The sequence below is a fragment of the Hemiscyllium ocellatum genome, chromosome 13 (genome assembly GCF_020745735.1).
Source record: "Hemiscyllium ocellatum isolate sHemOce1 chromosome 13, sHemOce1.pat.X.cur, whole genome shotgun sequence".
Classification (NCBI taxonomy): domain Eukaryota; kingdom Metazoa; phylum Chordata; class Chondrichthyes; order Orectolobiformes; family Hemiscylliidae; genus Hemiscyllium; species Hemiscyllium ocellatum.
This window is the reverse complement of record NC_083413.1, coordinates 69,916,250-69,943,841: the sequence shown is the minus strand read 5'-3', so window position 1 is coordinate 69,943,841 and position 27,592 is coordinate 69,916,250. Positions and strand designations below refer to the sequence as shown.

Here is a 27,592-nt window from a genome sequence, read left to right as displayed (position 1 = left end):
GGACCCCATATACAAACCACTACAGCTGAAACTGACACCCGGAAGCGGCAAGAACATCCATCAACAGACACATCGACCTGGACCCCACATACAAACTACTACAGCTGAAACTGACACCCGGAAGCGGCAAGAACAAACCACTATAAATACTGGAAGAAACATCAAAGCAGCGCTTCACAGGAGGCTCCAATAGCACTGATGATGTTCCCTAGCCAGGGAACGAAATGTTTGCAGCAAAAACTTCCAGCTCAGCGAACAGAACCACAACAACGGACACCCGAGCTACAAATCTTCAACCAGATTTCAAAGCCCTTATTGAAAGGGATAAGGTCAGTGCAGACATGAGGTGTCTAAACTGGGAATGTTGATTTAAGTAACATTAGATAGGAATTTGCAAACGAAGACTGGAAGCAGCTGCTTGCAGCTAGGTCTACATTTGGAAAGTGGTTGATAATCAATGTGTTTAAAATTATGAAAGAATCTGATAAAGTGGATGTAAGTTTGCTCGCTGAGCTGGAAGGTTCATTTTCAGACGTTTCACCGCCATACTTGGTAACATCTTCAGTGAGCCTCCAGATGAAACACTGCTGATGATTCCTACTTCCTATTTATATCTTTGGGTTTCTTTGGGTTGGTGATGCCATTTCCTGTTCTTTTTCTCAGGGGGTGGTAAATGGGATCCAAATCAATGTGTTTGTTGATAGAGTTCCGGTTGGAATGCCATTCTTCTAGGAATTCTCATGTATGTCTCTGTTTGGCTTGTCCTAGGATAGATGTGTTCACCCAGTTGAAGTGGTATCCTTCCTCATCCGTATGTAACTGCCACTTCAACTGGGACAACACATCTATCCTAGGACAAGCCAAACAGAGACATACATGAGAATTCCTAGAAACATGACATTCCAACCGGAACTCTATCGACAAACACTTTGGCCTGGACCTGATTTATTACCCACCGAGAAAAAGACCAGGAAATTACACCACAATGAGATATACGTCATCTCAGGAAATGACATTTTCTGAATATTAGTGAAAATTAGAACTTGTTTTTTTTCCATAAAGATGCATTTCAATGTTGACTTTTTTTTTGAGATAGAGCCTCAAGTAAGAGGGGGAAAAAAGGAAATGGAGTTAAACTACAAATCAGTTCTGATCAAATAAAATGACTGAGCAAGCTTAAGGAACTGAATGTCCTACTCCAATAGTTATGTTTTACATTTCATTTCATCTTGAAATGAGAACAATTGAAAATTTTCATGTTAGAATTTTTTGAGTATTTTAATAGCTATTGTAAAGTGAATGAAGCAGAATAAGTTATCATTAGCTGTATCCTTTTAAATTCTGTAATCTTCACAACGCTGAAAGTTATGCAATACTAATGTAACTGTAATTCAAGTGACTGCTCATTTTCCAAAAGAAAACCTTTCAAGCAGAATAATAAAGATTGAACAGAAGTAATTTTGTGTACTGGATTCAAACCGTGTATCAAGTGAGTGATTTGTCACTTAATTTAGATTAATATTCCTTTTTTATATTGTTTAAATTGCTGTGCATTTTACCAGATCTTAAAACATGGTTATCAGTGTTTATCAATTCACACCTTAAAAGATAGTCACTTTATGACAACAAAAATTACAATTTAATAAATATTTTATGAAAAGCAAATCAAGATTAATATGGCTTCGTTCTTCTAAAGTTTTTCACAAATTGTTTCTACATTTATCAAATAAATTTGACATTGCTATGAACCCAAACTTGGTAACATTACTAAAAGTTATAATTAAGTAAAGTTAATTGGCAGATAGCTGTTTAACATAAGGAACTGTGGAAACCGGGATTTATGGTAAGTCATGATTCTGTTACTTTTCTTTGTTAGGAATGCAAAGACTACTATAAGCAGTCAGGCCTGGGTCCTCTGCCTATTGCCCTTTACAATGGCATGCCTTACCAGAGAGAGCAATTGGATCCTGATGAGCTAGAAACTGTAACAATGCACAAAATCTTAGACAACACAGCTTTCTTCCAGAAAGTTGTTTACTTGGTAAGTAATATTACACAATTTTTGTCTTGCTTGTTTTAGTTGGTATTTTGGTAAAGTGAGCAAGGACAGGACTTTGACAGTTGATGGTACGGCCCTGGGTGGTATTGTTGGACGGAGAGAACTTGGGGTTCAGGTACATAGTGCTTTGAAAGTTGCATCACAGGTGGACAGGATGGTTAAAAAGGTGTTTAGCACGTTTGCCCTTATTGCTCAGACTATTGAACATAAGAGTTGTGACATCATGTTGAGGTTGGACAGGACATTGATGAGGCCACTTTTGGAGTACTGTGTACAGTTCTGGTCACTCTGCCATAGGAAGAATATTATTAAATTGGAAAGGTTTACCAGGATATTGCCAGGAATGGAGGATTTGAGTTATAAACAGAGACTGGATAGATTGGGATATTTTTCTTTGGAGCATAGAAGGTTGAGGGGTGACCGTATTGAGGTTTATAAAATAGATAAGGTGAGTGGCAAATGTCTTTTCCCTAGAGTGGGTGAGTGCAAAACTAGATTAGATTTAGATTTCTTACAGCGTGGAAACAGGCCCTTTGGCCCAACAAGTCCACACCGACCGTCCGAAGAGCAACCCACCCAGACCTCTACATTTACCCCTTCACCTGATACTACGGGCAGTTTAGCATGGCCAATTCACCTAACCTCCATATCTTTGGACTGTGGGAGGAAACCGGAGCACCCAGAGGAAACCCATGCAGACACAGGGAGAATGTGCAAACTCCACACAGACAATTGTCCGAGGCGGGAATTGAACCCAGGTCTCTGGCACTGTGAGGCAGCTAACTATTGTGCCATTGTACCACCCGTAGGGGCTATATTTTTAAGGTGAGAGGCGAAAGATGTAAAAAGACCATAAAGGCAATTTTTCTTATCACAGAGAGTGGTTCATATGTGGAATGAACTGCCAGATGAAGTGGTAGATGCAGATACAACATTTCAAAGGATGTTTGGATAAGTACATGAATAGGAAAGGTTTAGAGGGATACAGGCCAAATGTAGGCAAGTGAAGCTAGGTTGGTTTGGGGAACTTGGTTGGCTTTGGCCAGTTGGACCAAAGTGTCTGTTTCTGTACTGTATGACTCTATAAATCTTGCCTTAATCTCCTTTGTCAGTCGATAAATAATTCCAGCTTCTTTAATCTCCTGACATGGTTGTAGTCCCTGATCCTATATTTTTAAGGGTATTGTTGGATGTCCTTTGTTAGGATCTAACAGCTAAAGGAGATCCACTTCCTTTTTCATAATTGAACAAAGTTATGGATATTGATTCTATGGCACACATTCCAGATTGATTTTTGATCTACAAGATAGTCAAGGTTTTTCGGGAAGCAGACCAGGAAGTAGAATTACGGCAACAGTCAGATCATTCATGATCTTATTGAAAATCAGAGCAGGCCTGAGACACTGAGTGACTTATTCCTTCCAATTCATGTGTTCTTATGGCATGTTACGTAACATTAATATTGTGCTTTACAGTTTAATTGAAGATCAGTTTTTAAGAATTAGGGAAAAAAAATCAACATTTAAGTAAAACAGTGAGGGAGAACCAAATAATTATAGTATTAAAGTGGATTATTCTTCAGAATTGTGTTCAAAAATGATTGCATGTAAATCATTCGTCCATGTTATTGTTAACCAGATGGTCAAGGAAGTACCAGTGAGAAGGACTTGAAATAAAATAAGTCTTTGGGTTGTTTGTTGAGGTGGATGAATAATGAAAACATTGTTGTAACTGCTAAATTTTAGATTCTAGCCCTCCCACACCCTCCTATCTTTCTTTCAGCCACACACATGTTTGTAATTTTTATTTCTTATGGTATGCTTCATTAGCTTTCTCATGTTCACTTTTCACCAAGCACCACTAAAACAAATTAAATGATCATTTATCTATTTGCTGTTTCTGGAACCTTGATGTGTGTGAATAGGGTGCAGTGTTTCTCTTTAATAAAATTGCATGTTGCTACAGATTTATTTATTGACTTCGAAGGACTTCGGGATATTTCGAGATCTTGTAAGATGACCATCTTGGACGTCTCCGGCAAGATGCTAGAAAGGTTTCCAAAATTATTTTCCAGATTGCAGCAGCTAAAACAAAATTGAAAATATGAATTGGTGGGTTTCTTAGCTCTAGAAAGGAAGCGGCTGAATGATAGCCAGATAGTCATCTAAAATTAGTTAGTGATTGACAAGACAGATCGAAAGATGTTTCCACTATGGATGAGTCCAAAAGTAAGGGTCATAACTAGGAGGTAATTAGTCCTTCATAAATCCAGCAAGGGACCAGAAGAAACTTCTTTATCTAGAGAGTTACTTATATATGAAACTTATTAGCTTAAGTAGTAGTTTAGGCAAATAGCATAGATGCATTTGGGGGAAAAGTAGATAAACACATGATGCAAAAAGAAATGGACGATATGTCAATCACGTTACATATAATAAGGTGAGTGGAGGCTAATGGTAGGCATAAACAGTAGCATGGGCCAAATAGCCAACTCACTGCTGTTAGTTCTATGTAAACTATGATTTTCCTTTTCTATTCTTTCTAATTTAAAGTCATTTTATTATTTTTTTTAGGGTGAACTGAACAATGAAATGGATGTTGTCGATTTCATAATGAATCAGCCAAGTATTGTTCCGAGAATCAATTCCAGAATCCTTAGCTCTGAGAGAGATTACCTCGATTTCTCTGCTGAAAGTAAGAGCTATAAAATGGCTTGGGCTGGAGTTGAAGTGTTTTGATAAACTTCCAAAGCTTACTATTTTTGATTTCCTTTGAAAATAGTGCATGACCTTATTGAGTGATCTACTATTTAAAAAGTAAATTAGAAGTACAAATATAGGTGGATCACCTGGAGATGTTTAAATTCCTGCATGTAACGTATCGATTCAGTGCAGGTTTCCAGTTCCACGAGCCCTGATTTCCAGGTTAAAGTGGGATTGTTCCAAATTCTTCCAAAGCAAGATTATTGAATCATTTTCATGGATGATGATCTAATTGAAATATATAGGATTCATTAATGGATACAGGACCTAAATACAACAAGTGAAAATTATGGTGTGGTGTAGTTTTAAAATTGAAAATACCTAGTGATGGGGCTGGATAAAGAAGAAACAAAAGAAGAAAGACAAGTGTTAATAATTTTCTTGTCTTGAGCCAATCTCACAAAATACATTTGATCTATTGTAAGACCATAGCTCCATAAAAACAGGAACATTCGACCCAGCTCTGCCATTCAACAGGATCATAGTTGGTCCAACATGCCTTGCATCTACTTTCCTGCTCTTTTTCCATAACCTTTGATTCCTCCATTGATCAAGAATCTATCTATCTCAGCCTCTGAGACTCTGTCCCACCTATGTCAATGAGTGCCAAAGATTTTCAACCTTCTGAGGCAAGAAATTCCTTCTCAGCTCAGTCTTAAGTTGACGCCCTTTTATTCTGAGACTATGCCCTCTGGTCCTAGATGTTTCCCCTCATGAAAACATCTTCTCAGCATTTTCCATGTCAGGCCCTTACGAATCCTAAATGTTTCACTGAGATCACCTTTCATTCTCCTAAGAACCATGTATGGAATCCCAACCTATTTAGCGTTTGCTCACAAGGCAGTCCCTCCATGCTGGGTATCTTGCTGGTGAACCTTCTCTGAACTGCTTCCAATGAAACAATGTCTTTCCTTAAATAAAGACATCAAAACTGCTCATGATACTCTAGATGTAGTCTCACCAGCACCTTGTACAGCTGAAGTAAGACTTCCCTACTCTTAGGCTCCAGTCCCCATGAAATAAGGGCCAGCATTCCATTAGTCTTTCTGTTTATCTGCTGCATCTATGTGCTAGCTTTCTGCATTTCATGTACAAATACCTCCAGATCATATTGTGTTGCAACTTTCTGCAGTTTTTCTCCATTTAAATAATACTCTAATACATGAACTCACTGAGTAGAATTTGATATCCTTCAATGAGGTTGGGCAAATTAGGTTACATTGTCTCCCTGTATGTATTCTCACTTTGCATTAAACCAGCAAATTGATATTTAAGCTGCTGTGTATTTTATCATGCAAAGTGAACTTACAGAATTGATCTTTTTTGGCAAATGTCCTTTAACAATTTGTGGTTACAGTTAGAATTAAACAGTACCCTAAATAAATATTTAATGAATGCACATTTTCTTACAGCTAAAGAGGGGATAGATGACTATTCCCATTTTGCTTTCCTAAAGTCCGAGGAAAAGTCTGCAGCTGTCGCCAACAATATGCCGTATTTGTCTAAAAGAGGTACGATGTTTGGTATTGAAAATTTTTTTTTTACCTTGTTCGTATGATATTTACTTTACTGTGTACACAATCTCCATGGTAATTTTCATGTTAATTCTGATGTCATGTTGTCCTAAGACTAATTTGTAAACCTCAATTTCCTCTAAAGTTTTTCGCTGTAGCTGACCGTCTAATTGCTAAAGGTCAGTTAAGTTGCTGCAAACATTCTGGCTTTTTGGGGATATCCTTGAGTGGTTAAATATATTCCTTGAAATGGGCTGTTGCTATGACACCCTTCTTATCTGATACAGATTTCAGTCTCCCACTCGTTGTAGCCAAAAGAATTCCATAATGCTTGGTTATTCTGGAATGAACCAGCATCCCTGATACTAGTGCCATCTTTAAAAGGCCCTTGTGCATTCACAAGCACTGTCAGCTTTGAAATACCCTGCAGGATTTGTAATGTTTTCCCCAGACAGATTTACACAACAATGAATTTTGAAATCACCATCTGAAATAAGGTATAGTAGTGTGACTGACAAGTAATGTATGCTGGACAAACCAATTATCAGTATATGTAGCCATCCCATTTTAATAGATGCAAATCAAAATGGGGTGGAGCTTGAAACTTAAGCGTTAGTTAAAATTTGCGTTGTTTTTCGATCAAGGATGATTAACCTCATGGATTTAAAGCTTTATTTGTTTGATACTTAGATTTTGTGACCATATGGGATGCAAGTTCACCATAACTAGCTGAATATTGCATTTTGTATTCTGTTGTTTAACACAAAATACTGCCTGGTTTGCCAACAGAACGTACTGAAAATCAGATCTTTATGGAAAGAGTTATTATCAGGTTGCTGAATATCGTTAAAGCCTGACTTAATGTTAGCTATACAGAGGTCAACTAGTATATAAATATCAAGTCTTCTTGTGTGCACCTATCATTTGTAAACTGTTTGAAGTTTATAGGACACCCTTCTTGATTCGAGTATCCAAGATCTGTGGTAGTCATCTCATTTTCTCTACTTGTGCAGTGGTGCAAAGCTGTTAATTTATTTTTGTAATGTAGCGTGCAGATGTTGAAAATCCATCATCTTATTTTTAATTACATTCATCCCACATTGACACTAGTAGCAAGATAATTCTGATGGTTCTTTGAAGGTGGGGAACAGGTATAAGGATGTACTAGAAATATCTGTTGAATCTGTTCCTTGCAAAATCAAGAAAAGCCCCCTTCAGCATTACCCATTCTGCATTGTCTGTGAACAACCACCCTAAGAACAAGGATGTGCTGAATCATTTAAAGTTGTAGAGTCGTAGAGATGTACAGCACGGAAACAGACCCTTCGGTCCAACTCGTCCATGCCGACCAGATATCCCAACACAATCTAGTCCCATTTGCCAGCACTTGGCCCATATCCTTTTAAACCCTTTCTATTCATGTACCCATCCAGATGCCTTTTAATGTTGTAATTGTACTAGCCTCCACTACTTCCTCTGGCAACTCATTCCATACACATATCCTCTGTATGAAACAGTTGCCCCTTTGGTCCCGTTTTTTGTCTTGCCCGTCTCACCCTAAATCTATGCCCTCTGGTCCTGGACTCCCCCACCCCAGGGAAAAGACTGTCTATTTATCTTATCCACGCCCCTCATGATTTTATAAACCCTCTATAAGGTCACCCCTCAGCCTTCAACACTCCAGGGAAACACAGCCCCAGCCTATTCAGCCTCTCCCTATAGCTCAAATCCCCCAACCCTGGCAACATCCTCCCACTCCACCAAGGACATGCAGGTCCTGGGTCTCGTCCACCGCCGCTCCCTCACTACCCGATGCCTGGAGGAAGAACGCCTCATCTTCAACCTCGGAACACTTTAACCCCAGGGCATCAATGTGGATTTCACCAGTTTTCTCATTTCCCCTCCCCCCATCTTCCAGCTTTGCACTGTCCTCATGCCCTGTTCTACCTGCCAATCTCCCTTCCCACCTATCTGCTCCACCCTCCTCTCTGACCTATCACCTCTATCCCCACCCCCATTCACCTACTGTACTCTTTGCTACCTTCCCCCACCCTCCCCTCTGTCCTATCACCTCCATCCCCACCCCCACTCACCTATTGTACACTTTGCTACCTTCTTCCCAGCCCCACCCCCGACCCCCACCCCCCCATTTATCTCTCCACCCTGGAGGCTCCCTGCCTCTATTCCTGATGAAGGGCTTTTGCCCGAAATGTCAATTTTCCTGCTTATCGGATGCTGCCTGACCTGTTGTGCTTTTCCAGCACCACTCTAATCTAAAATCTGGTTTACAGCATCTGCAGTCCTCACTTTTTTGCCTAACATCCTCATATATCTTTTCTGAACCCTTTCAAGTTTCACAACATCCTTCTGATAGGAAGGAGACCAGAATTGCACGCAATATTCCAAAAATGGCCTCACCAATGTCCTGTACAGCCGCAATTTGACCTGCCAACCCCTATACTCAATACTTTGACCAATAAAGGAAAGCATACCAAACGCCTTCTTCACTATCCTATCTATCTGCAACTCCACTTTCAAGGACCTGTGAACCTGCACTCCAAGATCTCTTTGTTCAGCAACACTCCCTAGGACCTTACCATTAAGTGTATAAGTGCTGCTAAGATTTGCTTTCCCAAAATGCAGCACCTTGCATTTATCTAAATTAAACTCCATCTGCTATTCCTCAGCTCATTGGCCCATCTGATCAAGATCCTGCTGTAATCTGAGGTAATCTTCTTCGCTGTGTCCACTACACCTCCAATTTTGGTGTCATCAGCAAACTTACTAACTCTACCTCCTATGCTCACATCCAAAACATTTATATAAATGACGAAAAATAGTGGACCCAGCACCGATCCTTGTGGCACTCCACTGGTCACGGGCCTCTAGTCTGAAAAACAACACTCCACCATCACCCTTTGTCTTCTACCTTTGAGCCAGTTCTGTATCCAAATGGCTAGTTCTCCCTGTATTCCATGAGATCTAACCTTACTAATCAGTGTCCCATGGGGAACCTTGTTGAATGCTTTACTTAAATCCATATACATCACGTCTAAAGCTCTGCCCCTCATCAACCCTCTCTGTAACTTTTTCAAAAATCTGAATCAGGTTTGTGAGACATGATTTCCCACGCACAAAGCCATGTGCGTAATCAGTTATCCCTAATCAGTTCTTGGTTTTCTAAATATGTGAAAATCCTGTCTCTCAGGATTCCCTCCAACAACTTGCCCACTACCAACGTCAGGCTCACCGGTCTATAGTTACCAGGCTTGTCTTTACCACCTTTCCTAAATAATGGCACCACGTTAGCCAATCTCCAGTCTGCCGGCACCTTGCCTATGACTATCGATGATGCAAATATCTCAGTCAGAGGCCTGGCAATTACTTCCCTAGCTTCTCGCAGAGTTGTAGGATACACCTGATCAGGTTCTGGGAATTTATCTACTTTTATGCAGCTTTTATGCAGCACTTCCTCCTCTGTAGTATGGACATTTTTGAAGATGTCATCATCTATTTCCCCACATTCTACATCTTCATGTCCTTCTCCATAGTAAACATTTGATTTGTCCAAGAAAGACTGAAAGTAAAAATCATCTTCACTCCTGTCCTCATCAGGGCATTTGTATGTTGTTATGCTTTGATCGAATCAAATTGGCATTCCGTGTTCTTACTGCGCTCGTGGCTAAATAAATTTTTGCTCAACGTAGGTGTATAACATTTTAGTGACTCGCATTGATGGCCTCTGGTGTTGCTGTTTTCCAATTGACTACATTTTCTTGCGCTGTGTTCCTTGTTAGATCTCATTAATTACGTACCCAGCTACTATTACGTCCTTCTAATCTAAAGCTAGTTTGAATCTCCCACTAATTGTAGCCAGATAACTCACCATTATTTGGTATTTCTGGAAATGCCTTGAAAGTTTGTGACACTTCCCTTAGATATAATAGACAAAAGTAAATCTGGCTTCCGCTTTGCAGATGGGCACCTAGAAATTCTAGAGGACAGGATGGTACAGAGGACAACTCTTCTCTTTCTTTGGTTTGAGGCTGTCATTCAACTCATTGCAACCGTAGGTGTCTAGAGGATGGCCAACAGTACACAAAGAATGTTATTGGCCATTTCCGCTCCACTTGACTGACGACTGTTAAAAACCATGAAAAGTTTTCCTGGCTTTGTCTGCCATAAGACCAACAGTACTGCGAGCCTTATAGTTATGGCTGAGGATGCAAAGTTTAGAACGTTAAGGCAAGGATGCTGTGGGGATCCAGGGAGACTCCAAAAGCATGAGTATTAAGAGGGCAGTCAAGTAACCCTGAAATTTTGCCTGTTCTAGTTCATGAGTTGAGTGCTCTTTTTGTGTACAAACTGTCCATACAGCAGCATTGCAAGGATAGTTGTCAGTGCACCCTGACATGCACCATGACTGGGTAGCAGCATGTGCCCATGGTTTGGTGATTCGTCATAATGCATAGAGTCAGGCAAGTGGGCTACACCATTGTCTGTACATGGGGTATGTACAGCTGCTGCCGATGGAGAGTGCAGGTGCTGGGGTCCAAGATGGAGGTCTGGATGTGGAAGCCAAGTTACTGCTGAGACATTCAGCTTGGGAATTCTCGGCATTTAGTTTTCCCATGGCAGGTTTGTGAAAAATCTTTCATAATTTTAAAAACAGCTATTAGGTCATCCTATAACCCTCACCCTTTAAGAGGAAGTCGGACTCCACTTGTTGATTCTTTGCAGTCCAGTTTGACCTTGCACTTCTAGTGTCATCCTGGCAAATCTCGTTGGTTTTGCAAACTCCTCTAATACCTCTACTCCTATCAAGGGTTCAATACAAATTTAACACTTTGTTTAATATCCTGTGTATTGCTTGCCTGTTACCTGTTATTTTCTTGGTCAATTTTTGTTGCAACATAATTGTGAGCATATTTTATTTCCTGTTCACTTGGTCTGTGATCTTAAATTTTTGATGTGTGCAGCTCAGTAATTCACACCTTTTGGCTGCAAACGTGGCTCTTGAATAAAGTACAAACATTATTGTAAGTTTGCTCTTTTCCACTTCTAGCCCTCTAGATTTAAATCTTCGTGCTTTCTGTGAGCTCTTGGGATATTGTCCCGATTGGATCACATTATTTCAACTTTCCAATCTAGAATAAACACTACTCAAAATACAAGCAATTAGTCCCTGACTCACCAATTTCACTTAAAGCAGGGACAATGTTCCAGTGTTGTAATCTTTCATGAGTAAGAACATCTTTTGCTTAACTGCGGGGTACACAGTTGAACAGCAGCTTGAAAGGCACTGTGCAGGCCTCCTTCTGTGGAAAATAATTGACAGGCAAAGCTGAGCAATGAATTGAAGTGACCATGCACTACAAAGACTGGCTGTGCACAACAGCTGAATTTTAAGGTAACAGAAATTGGTGTTACTATAGTCATTTGCTGTGAATTTTTGTTTTCTGAAATTGCCCTGTGTACAAGTAACTTTGATAAAACAAAGAGCAGTAGGCTCCAAGGGAGAATGTGCTATAAATTCTGCAGTGGGCTTATAATTAAGTGGTGGCTAGTATTTCAGTGGCATGCTGCTACATTGTCAGCACTGATATAAGATGCAGATTTTGGTTTCTTTGAGTCTCTGCATGCTTAAGAAAACAAGTTTTTCAAATTAAGCATTCAAGTAAAAGTTGGGATAATATCACTGTACACTTTCCACCTTCAGAAAAGATCTGTAATTGTATCTATAGTGATTGTAGTGAGGTCAGCCAGCTGATCCTCATAGTATATGAGTTCCCCAGTTGACACTGTTAATCTGGACCAATCAGGGAGCCATGCTAGACATAAAAAGGTTGAATGTCAGAGATGCTGATGCTCTGGTACCCGACTAGGGCTGTACGAGAAATCAAGGACTATAAATAAAGGTTGACTTTGTGATGGGTTCCTGACCTCTGGATTTATTTCAGTAGTGATAAGAGTAAAACACGATCGTGAAGAACCTTTCTCGCAATAATCATTCTTGACTTCAGATAAGCATTTCTTACATCATACCTTTGTTTGGGAAGCTCGACCAATTCTTCCCTGCTGTTGAGGACTTAGCCCAGTATTTGGAAAGGATGCATTATTTTTTCTGACCAAAGAACATTGTGACAGACAAAAAAACAAGTAATTCTCCTGACAGTCTGTGGAGCTGCCACTTTTTCTGTCATTAGCCTAACTCTCCCATCGGCATCAGATTCAAAAACTTTTCAATAGTGACTGACATAAGTTAAGAAATATTATGACCCTAGTAATTTGCGAACAAGGCAAATCCGTATTGGGATTTTTGACTGAACAACTGGCAGAAGACTCTGAATTTGGTGTAAGATTTTGTGAGATACTGAGAACCCATATAGTCTGTGGAATTAATTATTTAACAATACAAAACTGATGCCTCCAACTGAAGCCCAGCTGGACTTCCATCATGCGCTTTATCATGGGCAAAAAATGTGGCAAGTAGAGCATACAAGTTACAAGGTATTCTGATGAAAGTACACACCATTGCCAGTCCGACTAAGCTTGGGGAACACCACTTGAGTGTCGGCCATTTCATAGTCTCACCCGGGACATATCCTGATCAAAGGGATTTGATCAGCCCACAGCAAAATCCAAAAACAAAGACAAGCCTTGGCTAAATGGTTAAAATCTCTTTAAGGATCTTGGCTGGCTAGCCATTGTAGTTGTTGCAATATGTGGACTCAAAACAGCAAAGGGGTCCTGCTAAACCTAAATGGAGTGAGAGAACTGATAGACCGGTATCCACAAGAGCTTATACCTTGGAAAGTCCACCTATATCTAATTTGGAACAGTTAAATAGCTTAGCAACATCAAAATAACAACCAATCAAGATAAACATCTGGTTAAATGGTCACCTGGTTCTAATGGAGGTTGATACCAGCATGGTTGTTTCAGTGATTGCAGAACCAGTTTTAAAATAAAATGCACTTTGGACTCCAGCCCTTTAATTTGCACAAGATTTCAGCTCAGCTCAGAATCTATACCAGGGAAACTTTACAGATTAAGGGTACGACTTTGGTTCTCAAAGCAACTGGTTCAGTTACCAATGATTGCATTAAAAGGCTTGAGCCCAAGCTTGATGGGGTGAAATTGGATGCGAGTGATGCTCCTAAATTGGCTAACATATTTCAATTAGAAAATGGTTGCTTGAGTGAAGTCTTGATTATATACCTGAAATCTTTGAGGATCCAAGACCACCTTGAATGTTGACCACAAGCAGTTCCCTGATTCTGCAAAGTCCATCCAGTGCCATTTGCCTTCTAGGCAAAAGTAGGGGCAGAAATCATAAGGCAGGAAAGTGAAGGAATCTTCAAACAATTGCAATTCATGGAAAAGGCAGCACCAATCATACAGATTTTGAAGTCTGATGGGTCAGTTTGCTTTTGTAGGGAACTTAAGCAAACAGTGCATCAGTTATTTTGGCTGGATAAATACCCTATCCCTCAAGAGAGGATTTATACAAAAAGCCGGCGGAGGGTGCTGTCCTTCATGAAACTGGACATCAGCCACTCTTTTATTTTCAATTTAGACCAGGATTCCCAGAAGTATGCTACAGTTAATACACATAAGGGCCTGTATGAATATTTGAGACTGCCATTTGGGGTATCATCAGCCTGTGTAACTATTCAGTGGACAATGGAAAACATTGGAGAACGACACACTAGCTCAGTTGTTAGCACTGCTGCCTCACAGCGCCAGGGACCCAGGTTTGATTCCAGTGTCTGGCGACTGTCTGCGTAGCGTTTGTACCTTCTCCTTGTGTCTGCGTGGGTTTCCTCTGGGTACTCTAATTTACTCTCACAATCCAAAGATGTGCAGGTTAGGTGAATTGAGCACGCTAAATTGCTCATAGTGTTCAGGGATGTGTCAGATGCATTAGTCAGGGGTAAATATGGGGTAGGGGAATGGGCCTAGGTGGATTACTCTTCAGAGAGTCGGTATGGACTTGTTGGGCCGAAGCCCTTTTTTCACACTGTAGGAATTCTAATTCTAAAAAAATTCTAATTTTGCAAGGTCTACCTCAGGTCATTATTTACCTTGATGACATCCTGATAACAGAGAAAATTAGTAAGAAATACTTAGAGAACTTGGATATAATCCTAAGGCAATTTTCCAAGGGCACATACCCAATAAAGAAAAAATTGTTCCATGCTCCTCAAGTGACCTACTCGGGCTGCAGAATCAACACGACTGAGTTAAACCCGTCGGAAGATAAAGTAAGGGTGATCAGAAGTGTTCCAGCTCCAACATCTGTCCAGGAGCTTTGGTCATTTCTTGGGCTGGTAAATTATTATGGAAAGTTCTTACAAAACCTGGCATCAATCAGAGGTCTCCAAATGAAGGTGTTGGCGAGAAATTATGTCTAGTGGTCAGGCTTGAATGTGCTCAGACTGTCAACAAGGGCAAAAATTACCATGAGCAGCACCCCACATCCACGAGAATGGCTGAGTAAATCTTGGACTCAGTTGCATGTCATCTCTGCAGCTCCTTTCATGGGTTCAATGTTCTTATTCACTGTAGACGCCAACTTAGTATTTCGACGTGCATAGGGTCCATTCGTCAAGTACGGGATGATGGTAGAAAAACTTTGCGAATCTTTTGCTCCACAGAATCCTGGAACTGTTGGTCGCACATTATGGGCTATTATTTACCAGAAAGGAATTTGGGGTTATTTCTGAAAGTCGAATGGGATTCGATATGGAAGGATAGCTCCATACCACCCATCAGTGCCCAGGCAGAAAGTGCAGTCCAAACTTTGAAGGCTGGGTTGAAGAATCAGCATGTAGCCTTGTGAGATACCAAGCTGTCATAATCTTGTTTGATTCTAAACTACCCTACATGCAACTAAAGGATAGCATCGGCAGAGTTGCTGATAGTTAGAAGATTCCACACCAGGTTAAGTCTCATCTTCCCGGACCTGGACAGGAGAGGGAAATGGCATCAGGAATTCTAATTCTGGAACCAAGACTCCGCCAGGCCAGAGAGGCACTTTACTACAGGGGACAAAGTTTTTAGTGTAAGAATCATGGTTATGGCCCTGCATGGGTAAGAGGCAAAGTTGACGCAAGGTCAGGACCAATGACGTATAAAGTTCGAATGGGTGCAATGGTCCTGAATAAGCGTGTGGACCATGTGAAAGCCACAGATTTTCAAACTATGTGGGAGGAAAATGTACCCTGCTCCTCTGAACTATTGGAAATACTGCCAGAATCTGTGGATTCACTCTCTCTTCATCAAACATTATCGAGTCCTCTGATTCAGAGTTGGTCATGCTGGAAGTAGCCCTCTCAATGCCTTTGCTGTAAGAAGACTGAAATTCCAACGTGGTGTTTCTGGCGCAAGAGGTGAGCTCCCATTTCACACAGCACTGGTTTCAGATGCTGAGTCGAAGTTATCTGACCTGCTGTTCAAACACCACAGGAGGCTGTCCAAGAGAAATGACCGGCCTATGTCTGTGGGCGTGGGGAGAGGAATGTATGATTATAATGAGGTCAGTTCATTGGGCCTCATAGAGTGAGTTCTCTGATTTGGGGCTGTTGATCTGATCCAATCAAGCAGCTTTGGCTGACATAAAAAGTTTGAAATGTCAGAAACACTGAGACACTGGTGCGTTTCTTTAAATGAGGCAGTACTATAGTCAAGGATTGTTCATATGTAGATAAAATGTGACTTGGTAACATGATACTGACCTGTGTGGAGTTACTTAAGTTTTCCAACATATTTTGAACATCATGGCTCAGGAGCTGAATCTTCTGTTTTATGTTGAATCTATTAGTTGATAGTTTTGACTTTCTATGTTGAGAATGTTATGATTGAGATAGTGAATGTTGACCCATGGAAGTGGTTGCCTACATTACCATATTTTCCCAGCATGTTTAGTATGATTTGTTTGTATGTTCTGTTTTTTTCTCATAGCTAATATATCAGCTGCAAATATTTAATTTTTCTGTTCCTCACATCTTTTTATATGGCTTATAATATTTAGACATTACCTTTTGCTCTTCAATTCTTAATGTAAATGTTTTTTCAATTTCTGGCAGTTTGTGAATGTCTCTTTTTCTCTTGTATCAGTGACTGTTTCTGGCTCTGAAAATCATGTTGCCATGCTCCATTACATTTCTTACAGTCCGTTATGACAAATAACATTTTGTGTTACTCTTAAACCATTTTCTGCCAAGCTTCAACACTCAGCCGCTGCATTAATAATGTTTTGGAGATGCATTGAGTAGTTCATTAGTTGCTTGAGAAGTGTTAAAAGGATCATTGCAGGTGCAATGTGAATGGCAGATACTACTTCCAAATAAAATTGCATTCTCAGTAATGATACCTTTTGAAGAATATGAAGTTCCACATCTTAATTAGTTGGTGATAACCATTAACAGAAAACTGACTTGAATGTAAGAACTGTAACTTTGGGTCTTCCACATATACTTCACCAATGCACAATGTAACCAGGAAGAGGTCCGGCCCTTGGATTAGATGTGATATTTTTCAACTATGAACTGAAATTTCCTTCTGTAAAAGCAATTGATGCATTCGTATATGTGGACTTGAGCTATCACACCACCATGAAGCTCTACCAAGGAGTACCAACGAAGCCCACATCCTACGAAAGAATGTTAAAAAGGCTAATTTCCGTGTCATTCCTGTTAATTTTCTCCATTGCTTCTGGATAAACCTGACTTTGATGTTAATTTTGGAACTTACCTGTGGAGGTTTGTGTGTGGTGTATGGATATTTAATCCTGTGGTTTAATGTTGTTGCAATCAAGAAATAAGACTTCCTTTATGCAGGTTTGGGGAATTGACTTCAAATTTATTTGTAATAACTAACTTCCTTCTTTTTACAATTTTTGTGCATGGAAGTGTGAATCTGATGGACAGAGCCATTTAAATGTTATGGAGGATCATTAGTTGAATTGTTTTGACAAATGCCTCCTGTTTTCTCTTGACATGTGAATAGTTTTTTTTAAAATTATGTTATTTGTTTTCTGGACTAGCAATTGGGCTTTTGTGTTTTAAAGGTTTTAAATAATGAATAAAACTTAATCTAAGATTCCAAAAACATCAATATTGTTTTATTTAGTACTTAGCTGACTAAAAGGAATCCATATTTTTACATTAAGACTGTGATTGAATTATGTACATAGGAGCAACTTGAAAATAAATCCAATGCTTGGACATGTGATGGTAGCGGCTTGAAGATTGGAACAAATCCACAGTTCCCTGGTTATGCAAAATCTCTAAGAATCTTGAATCTCTATACCATCCACTTAAACAGAAGATGAGTTTTAGCATACGAGTGAGATTAATCCACACCAGGTCAATGTGAATACAGTATCTTGTATCAATGACTAATTACAGATTAGACTATCAGCTTTCCCACATTGGACTGATACTATATGGAAGAGGTAGGCATCAGTCATTGGGAGAAGTGGAGAAAAGAATTGGCTTTGCAGCAATCAAATCAGATTGTCTTTACAAGTTAATTTTCATTTTTATCATGAGTTTAAAGATTATGAGGGATTCCAAATGAAGTCACATCTGAAAGGTACCTCAAAGTTACTATATTACTTTGTCTGAATGTTTAAAACGGTTTTCAATAATTGGCTGAGAGTAGTATTTGATTTAATACTGCGTTTTTCTCCATCTCCAGCATTTCTGAACTCCATAGTATCCCCTTCAGATGATTTAATTTACAAATGGATGCTTTCTGTATTTGGGTGCCATGGGCTTTATTATCAGAAAACACTTGTGTTAAGTGTGACTACAGCTTGACACTGTTTGCTATAAATTTGACTTTATTCTGCTATTCATGTTTTTCATTTTTTTTTGTCCTTTATGCTTTTGTGCAGGAATGTCTTCAAGAGAGATCTATGGTAACTTTCTGCTCTATTTGTTAGTCTGATTCATATCTACCTCAATCTGATGCATATTTCATTTTTTTCCACTCAATTGCTTTATTATTCAGTGCGACTTGAACTACTTGATTCCACATGTATTCATGACTTCTGTTACAATACAGTAGATTGTTTAAGAATCAAAACTGCAACTTGCCAATTTAAATTAACCGACTTACTGTTGCACAAATTTAAAGATAAATGAAGGAACGTCAGCTCAAGAATATTTGTCCTTTCAAGCATATTCCTTCTAGATATTTAATTTGATCAAATAAAACCTAATGACGATTTTCAATCATATCTTAATTTAATGTAAGGACCTTGAAGTTTAATTTGGCAATATGTGCTGCTTCCTGAAATTTGGCCATTCAAATCTACCATGTTCAGTGAAACTTTCTGTTCAGTGACTTTATAATGAGGAGCCCCTTAGCAGCTCAGTTGGTGAATATGCTATAACATGATTAAAGCTGTGCAGACCTGGAAGGCAATTGGTTCAATCTCTGTTCTGTGTGATGATAAGCCAAAACCAAAGAGGAATAGGAAGAGGCCATTCAGTCTGTTGAGCCTGTTCCGCCTTTAAATATGTTCATGATTGATTAAATATTTCCATCCCTTTTAGGCACACCATCCCTAAAACCCCTTAAGACACTGGTAATCAAATATTTATCAACAGCTACTTAAAAAAAACTCTAAGACTGAGCTCCCACAGACCTTTAGAGTAGAGAATTCTAAAGGTTTAAGACACTGAGTAAAATAGTTTTTTTTATCTCAGTTCTATAACTATAACCCCTTCATTGTTAAACTGTGCCCGCGGCTCTAGACTCCTCAACTGGGGAAATAACTTACCTGCATCTAGCCATTCTATTTCTTTAAGTATTCTGTAGGTTTCAATGAGATCACCTTACAGTCTGTGAAACTCCAGTGAATACAGGTCCTGTTTGCCCAGTCCTGCCATTCTGGGATCATATCTGGTGAATCATCACTGCACTGCCTGTATGACGGTTGAGTTCAACAAGTGCCTCGGAATGTGGGGGAATAACAAATTGGGCTGAGTTCTTGGAGGCAAGGACTGACCATGATTTTGGTAGAAAGTGGGTTTTTCATCTAGATATTTTGTGAGAATTAGATTGGGTTCAGCCAATTATAATACTATCTAAATCAAATAACACAGTGATATCACCGTCTCAGGTCAGTTGTAAAATGATTATTTGAATGCTGCCAATTTTGTAGAAAGTATGCTGGTTATTTGTCTACCACATAAATGTGCATAAAATATATGATGCTCCTTTTGTGCTGGAATTCTCTACTATGCAATTGAGTGGAAGAATAATTTGCAAAGAGCTAATTAATCTCGCATCTAACATAGATTATTTTCATAAAATTGCTGTAGCATGTGTTTATTTTGATGATTATGCCTTAAGATGTTAGAAACAAATTGGGAAGTGAGAGCAAATATACCAGTTTTTGCATGGCATTCCTGTAATTTCCAGTAGGTTATTGCAGAATTTGCTGATTCTACCCATACAATCATATTATGTTGGAATGTATCATTAAAATAGTACTCTCCTCTGCCTTCCCCTTCACATTAATAAACTCATCTGCATGACAGTTGATGCTTATTGCCAAACTTTAAGCAGCTGTTATCTTGTTTCTTTGCATTTTATTTTCTCTGAGCTGTAATTCCCCTTGATATCAGAATGATGAATGAGAAATGAACCCTATTCATTATAAATGGACCCATAGAAGGCTGATACTTCTACAGATTGCCCACATGCCAAATCTTTATTGTGAACCTTTGTGCTGAAACCCCACAATCATATTTCACTTTATGATTCAAAATGTTGTCTAGTTATGTCACAACTTTTCAGGTATAAGTTTGTGGAAATAGATGTGTCTGACACATTTCTTTTGAAATAGTTCAGATCTTCAAATTGTATTTTGGTATAATTCTTCAGTTTTAAGCCTTAATACTGATCTATACCTAATAATAACTTAATGAATTGTTCAACTTATACAATTAAAATAATAATCTGTAAGTTTGGAAAGAATCAGAAGATCTGACAATATAGGTGTTTTTGCTTTTCCACCTAATGAGGCAGTGCTTAGTCTGCACTCTGGAACTCCGCATAATCGAAAAACTAATCTAGGTGACAACTTGAAGGAAATGATGAGCACTTCCATCCTACAAGACAGGATAGTACTCCAGCGTCTTGCCTAAATATATTTGTGGATATTGCAGTCTGCCTGCATCGACTTACATAACGGTCCTAAAGGTTTTGAATTTCAACATTAATCATTTTGATTTTTGTGTATTGTTTCATCCTGAACTTTGCTAGATCAAATTAAATTTTGAGCAAATTAGTTGAAATTTTCAGAGTTTCTCTTATCCATTACCTTTTGTGTGCAAAACACACTTTGAAACAGTTAAAGCTGTGCTCACTTTATTCCATGCACCATTTGCCAGCAAGATTAACTGTTGTGACTTGCGCTGAGTCCAGTGATGGTGCTTCCATGAAGTTGACTACCTCACAAAATATTTCCCTTTTAATCTATCCATGTGATATTGGATGAATACTTCAGAATGAATATTTGTGGTGCTGTGGTGAAAGAGCAGGCAAGTGCAACAAATTGGATAGCTCTTTAAAAGATCTAGCTTTCAAAGAGCAAAGGCACAAATGACTCCAGGAACTCAGTATGCCCTGTAAGATTCTCTGACCTAGAATAGTGTTAGCATTTCATGCTGTTTTTGTCCTAGGGGATTATGTGGTCTTTAGTCACTGCTTTTTTCAATCAACCTGTTCAGAGATGCTTTTGCACACCTCTCAAACAGGTGAGACTTGAACCCAAGCCTCTTTCAGAGGTAGGGATAGTTTGTCTGTGCCACAACAGTCCCTTTGGTTACTGCTTAGCTGAAGTTGATCATTCTTATCGCATGAAATGTTCTGGATGCAAATCTACACTTTGTGTGCCCTCTGGCCAAGACATATTAGCTACAGCTAAGCCATTTACATTAGAAACCTGCCTGTCCTACCATCTACCTCAGCAAATCTCTATGCAACACTGCATTTGTCAAGGATGTTGAATGTGTTGAGAGTCAAGACCAAACAAGTCATTTACAAGATTAGTCCAATGCAGACAGGAAAAAAATTGAGATGTATAATGTTGTGATGCAAAAATAAAATTGCTTTAAATACGCTCTGATTTGCAGTGAACAGCATGTGAAGTGCAGGTTATTTAAAAGTCTTTTCAACATTGTGAAGTGTTCAACCCCAGTACTTAATAACAATGTAATCTTTGAAAAAAAAACAACTACTTTATTCTTGCATACTTACTGACCTGAGGCACCCAGACCTCTTGTAATTGAATTAAAGGGATTATTGATCCACTGTGGTGGGAGACCGATTTTAACCTTGAAAAAACATAAAAGCATTCTAAATCAAAAACCTAGTAAGCATGCTGCTTTGGCCTCTGCTACTTCTGATTTGAATCTAGAAAGTCAATGAGGAAATGCAGAAAATTGTTCTTCTTTAAAAGCTAATAAATCTCTGCATGCATGTTATTTTATATCGTACATCATTACAGCAGTAGAATGCATTTGACACTCACTGATTTTTTCCAAGGTAGAGATTCTGCCATAAGAGGTTTATGAATATTTCAGTGGGTGGGTCACATTTGACATCACCAATTTCACTTGGTTTCAATTGGATAACACAATTTACCAACAAGTTACATGGCCATAAATATACACAACAATAACATATGTACAGTAGTTACGATGCAATTGGCTTTTAGTTGTTCCATACTAAGTAAAGTACCAATGCATTTACTGAGTTGTCTTTGTCTTGTGCTCCTCCAGCTGGATGAATGTCACATGATGGACAAGGGGTTGTTACTGAGGAATATCCAATGTTATTTTAAATGTGGTGAAATGCATGATATTCACTTGGTTCTCTTCACCCTATTTTATAGACGATAAATACATTCGTCCACTTACATTCTGGATCGTTGGAGATTTTGATGACTCTTCCGGGAGACAATTATTGTATGAATCACTTAAACATCTGGTAAGATGGTAACATTAAGACAGTATCTTACTTGCCTCTCATGTTGTCTGTGCTACATTATGTACACATTGCGTCACCTGTGCATCCAATGCCCTGCAGTATCATGATTGTCTACTTATTTCCTGAGAAATGAGTGGTGGGAGGAGGATCCTGAAATTGTTCATAAATACATTTTATAACATTTTTTAAAAATGGTCAAGAGATTAACCCTTCTTTTCACAGGTGATCTCTCATTTTCATTAGAATTATATGCATGATCATGATTGTTGACTTTGTTGTATTTACTTTTCACTCCTCGCTATCATCATCTGTATGCAATGAGAGCACTTTATACAGGTGCCATTTGCTGTTTAATTTCCCTCATGGCCAGAAACAGCATTGTCCTAGTTCTGTACTGCTTTGCATGCAGCTGAGTTTGAAAACTCATTGTATAGGTAATTGGGATAATTACTAAATTCCCTTGGCTTGCTATTGTAGTTGATAACATTTTACTTGACTATTTGGCCAGTGAACAGAATATGAAAAGGAATTGGGTTAGAATTCTTCTCTTTGGGTGAAAACAGAGGTTGGATGTTCAGCTTATTTTGTATTCCTATTATATTAACAACCTTAAGCACAATATTGGGACTGGAAATTGGCTCTTCCAGTGATAGAATGTGAAATTCTTAATTTCTCACTGAAATAAGAATTTGCCCATTGTCTTGCTCTAGTTGTGTTTATTTAGAGCTAAAAGTAATATTCTCTTTGCCAGTATTGGTCTACCCTTCCTCTTACAACCTGCTGTCTTGGCATCACCTAACTAACATTTCTTCATTCATATAATCACTTCTTTTCACCCCTGCATTCTGGACTCTAGTCCTTAGCTCTTCAGCTATATTTCTCAAAAATTAAATAATTAAAGTGTATGTAATATTTCTGGCACTGAATTTTTAAATGTACCTTTAAAGTAGACATGTCTTTGTTACCTACAGACCTGTTTTATGTTACTTTGCAGAAATCTAGCAATAACCTGAGGATTGGTTTCATAAACAATCCAACGACTGAACCCACTGAAAAGAACACAATTATTGCGAGAGCCATCTGGGCTGCACTTAACACTCAAAGCGTAAATAATGCCAAGAACTTCATTACTAAACTGGCAAAAGAAGACACTGCAAAAGCATTGGCTGACGGAGCAGATATCATGGAATTTGCTGTTGGTGTAAGTGATGTTACTCATCTCTATGCATTAGTTTCATTGGATAAATACAGGTAAGGAAAGTTGGCAGTGTACAGTCAAATGCTTGATTGTAAAAGTACAGTGGTTCAAAAGTAGGACATCCTATGAACTGTAATTGCACAATAAGAGTTGTATGTCTAATTTTGCTGTTGCTCAGCTTCCAACAGTTGACAGGTGGTGTGGTTCACCCAGTAGTGCTGCTTTACTTTTTTTGCCACACAATTCCTGTAGACTTTCTGTTGCTGAATTGCACAGAATTGACCTGCACCATTTACCTGAGGCACAAACTACACTTCATTTGAAGATGTGGCTAGCTCCCACAATTTAAGCTTTTCATTTGAGCTGTTAAGTTGACAGTGTAATTCTAATGTAATTGTAGTGCTGAGTGGTGATTCAGATGCAGACTACATGACAATAATTACTTGGTAAGGGTATGAACGTAACAAGAATGCTGTATTTTCAATGTATTGTGAGCACATTTGATTGGCAACAACCTTGCCAAAATCAGATTGTGCTATTCAAAACTTTGAAATTCGACAGTAGCAAGTAAGATATGATAGCAGGTACAGAGACAGACAGACAGACATTTAGATTTGTGCTGTGAAGTGGTTTGCCAAGTTTCTGGTTTCGTCCCGCCTTTGGGATATTTTGCCTCCCTGCAAATGTTGAAGAGTTGAGCGAATTAGTAAATGTGTCTATTGAGACGTGTTGTTGGAGGATAATTGGAATTTTCTAGTCAGTGAAGATTCTCAAAAGCATTGAATAACAATGGCGCTATGTGGAGGTGGCTCCATCGTAGCAGACCAGGGGAGTAGACTTCAATGTGTCTGAGAGGTCATCCAAGTCTATCTGGCCTGGGCTATAACCACAGGCAGCCCTGGGGGAGGGAGGGATTCCTGAGGTCATTTTTCAATTTTATATTTAAATATTTGGTAAGAGGGTGCCTCCATCTTGATTGATAGTATCCAAGTATGAGCTGACAAGTGGCAAGTAACATTTGCGCCACACTACAAGAGAGAATCTAACTATTGCCTCCATGGCAATCAGTGGCAATACCATTGCTGAATGCACCACTATTAATTTCCTGAGGGGCACTCATTGTTATGGATCAGCCCTTCAAAATGTATGAAGAGGATAGTCTAGACCTGAACGTTTTCTTATTTTAAAGGTAACTGTAAGGTGCTGCATTCCAGATGCAATTTGATTAGTTAAACTGTTCCACATTAAGCAAAATACAAATTATTCATATACTATAGTTAAAATACAATGACAGAAAAAAAATTGGCTTAGTTGTAACTCTTAATGCTCAACAAAATGATAAATACAGAGAGTTTAACTAGTTAACTGTTCGAATGTAATGACACCCCATAAACACACACTTGGCAAAAGGCAAATTCAATAAAATAGATTGTCTTATATGCAACTTGAGCAGCCCAGGAGGACGAACATCAAGAGACAACTCAGAGAGAGTATAGCAGGAAGACTTGAACTGTAACAACATGTATTCTGCTACTGAAAAGCTAAGACACTAAAAATCCTGATTTTGTGAGAGCTTGACTACACCCATTCAGGCTGCTTCTCTTGTTCCAACTTAAAAAAAACAATGCCTCACAAGCTATTTACTTTGAGATTTCAATAGACATTGTTTCACCTCTGTCTTAAAACTTCTTCTAAAAAAAATTAGAAAATAGGCCTCTTAAAGCCATTGTATCGTTACATCACTAATCAGGAACTGCATTGAAATAGCGTCATAAATACTGTGACTACAAGAGCGGGTCGAAAGCTAGGAATTCTGCAGCAAGTAACTCGTCTCCTGACTCCCCAAAGCCTGTTCATCATCTACAAGGCTCAATTCAGGAATGTGATGGAATGCCTCCCGTTTTGTTTGGATCAATGCAGCACTAACAACGCACAGGAAGCTTTTAGCAACCAGAACAAAACAACCTGCTTGATTGGTACTGCATCCACAAATATTCACTCCCTCCACCACCAACACTTAGCTGTAGCAGCACGTACCATCGTACAAGGTGCATTGCAGGAGGCTCCTCATGTAGCACTTATCAAATCCATTGGGGAAGAAAACAAGGGCAACAGATACATGGGAACACCACCAAGTTCCCCTGCAAGCAACTCACCAGCGTAATTTGGAAATGTCTCACCAGTCTTCAGTCACTGTGTCAAACCAGTGGGACTCTCTTCCTCACACAGCTTTGTGGAAGCACCTGACATGAAATTGTTAACAGTGGCTCAAAAAAGCAGCTCACAATCACCACCAGCTCAAGGGCACTCCTGGATGGGCAATAAATGCTGGCCCAGGTAGTGATCTCCCAGGTTCCATCAATCAATTTAAAAAAAAACTCATTCCCAAACACCTTATTACCTTTCATAATCAGATCTCACTTTAGGATAAATTCTTAAAAGGCCAGTTATGCACGGACATGTGCTCCACAGTCTGCATGATCTGGGAGCAGTGTCATACAGGAACCATTTTTTGGATATAACTGTTTAAATAATTTCAACATTCTGTAGAGTGTGGAAATTCAATAACGCACCTTATTTGTTTATTTTACTTCCAGTTTACTTCCATTAGTGCTGTGCTTGACCGTTTTTTCTCTGTTACCTTCTGTAGGGTATGGACAATGATGCCTTCAAAAAGATGTTTGAAACTTTGAAATTGGATTTCATTTTGTCACACAGTTCTTTTTGCAAGGATGTAGTACAACTAAAGGGAGGACAGAGAGCCATAATTAGCAATGGACGCGTAAGTACTTTGTTGGTTTCGCTTGAAAAGAAAGTCACTGTAAAGTGGAGTCAGATAATTTCAGGTTCTTCACTGGCACTGGAGGATTTGCTTTCTGTCCTTGGTGTGCAGACTGCTATAGTTTAACAAACTGTTTTAAATAATGGACACCAATTACACCAATGAGTAAAAGCTGTATCTCATTTCGCATATTCTTTATCCTGGCTATCTCAGACAGATTAGATTAGATTACTTACAGTATGGAAACAGGCCCTTCGGCCCAACAAGTCCACACCGACCCGCCGAAGCGCAACCCACCCATACCCCTACATTTACCCCTTACCTAACACTACGGGCAATTTAGCATGGCCAATTCTCCTGACCCGCACATCTTTGTGACTGTGGGAGGAAACCGGAGCACCCGGAGGAAACCCACGCAGACACGGGGAGAATGTGCAAACTCCACACAGTCAGTCGCCTGAGGCGGGAATTGAACCCAGGTCCCTGGCGCTGTGAGGCAGCAGTGCTAACCACTGTGCCACCGTGCCGCCCCCAGCTGATTTGATATTTAAAAACACACACACACACACAAAACTATATATTGTGGCAATATGAAAAGAAAAAAGAAAACAATGGGAATACTCAGCACATCAGGTTGTATCTGTGTAGAAGAAAACAGTTATGTTTTCAGGTCACTGGCTGGTTCTGATGCAATGCCATTGGCCTGAATATGTGAAAATCTCTGATCAGAAGAACACGAGTGGAATCTGCTTAGATACTAAGATACAGCAAGGAGCAGCACACATTGGTTGCACTCATGTATAACCTATAAAATAATGGTGGTAGAGGGCATGGTATTAATCGGGAGATGAGAGAAGTGTGTAGCTGTCTCTTATGTCCTGTTTCATTCTTCTTCCTCTTCCCCAGTATAGCTGAGTTGCTTGTGGTGCCATGGGCTTGTCACATTGCTGAAAAATCATCTTCCTCGGTTTCTAAAACGCAATGCTGATTAGTAAGCATGATAGACCACCGATGCTCCTGCCGACTTCATCTGCAGGAAGTGCAGCCAGCTCCAGCTCCTCACAGAGCGCGTTAGGGAACTGGAGCTGGAGTAGGATGAACTGAGAATTATTCGAAAGGCTGAGAGGGTGATAGATAGAAGCTACAGGGACATAGTTACGCCAGAGAACAGAGGTAGCTGGGTAACAGTTAGAGGTGGGAAAGGGAGGAAGCAGACAGTGCAGGGATCCCCTGTGGTCGTTCCCCTCAACAATAAGTATACTG

The 27,592-nt window shown here is 39.3% G+C and overlaps 1 protein-coding gene across 3 annotated transcripts in view; it reads left to right on the top strand.

The window, feature by feature from the left end:
- The window catches only part of uggt1 (UDP-glucose glycoprotein glucosyltransferase 1), a 146,045-nt gene that overhangs the window by 61,631 nt on the left and 56,822 nt on the right, over positions 1-27,592 (top strand). For 2 of the 3 annotated variants that reach the window (XM_060834907.1, XM_060834910.1), the window contains 7 exons: positions 1,877-2,041; positions 4,633-4,753; positions 6,234-6,332; positions 18,241-18,264; positions 22,255-22,349; positions 23,344-23,550; positions 26,198-26,329. In XM_060834907.1, the coding sequence (XP_060690890.1) occupies positions 1,877-2,041; positions 4,633-4,753; positions 6,234-6,332; positions 18,241-18,264; positions 22,255-22,349; positions 23,344-23,550; positions 26,198-26,329 (843 nt within the window). The remainder of the gene's footprint in view (positions 1-1,876; positions 2,042-4,632; positions 4,754-6,233; positions 6,333-18,240; positions 18,265-22,254; positions 22,350-23,343; positions 23,551-26,197; positions 26,330-27,592) is intronic. The other variant, XM_060834909.1, reaches the window with a different exon arrangement.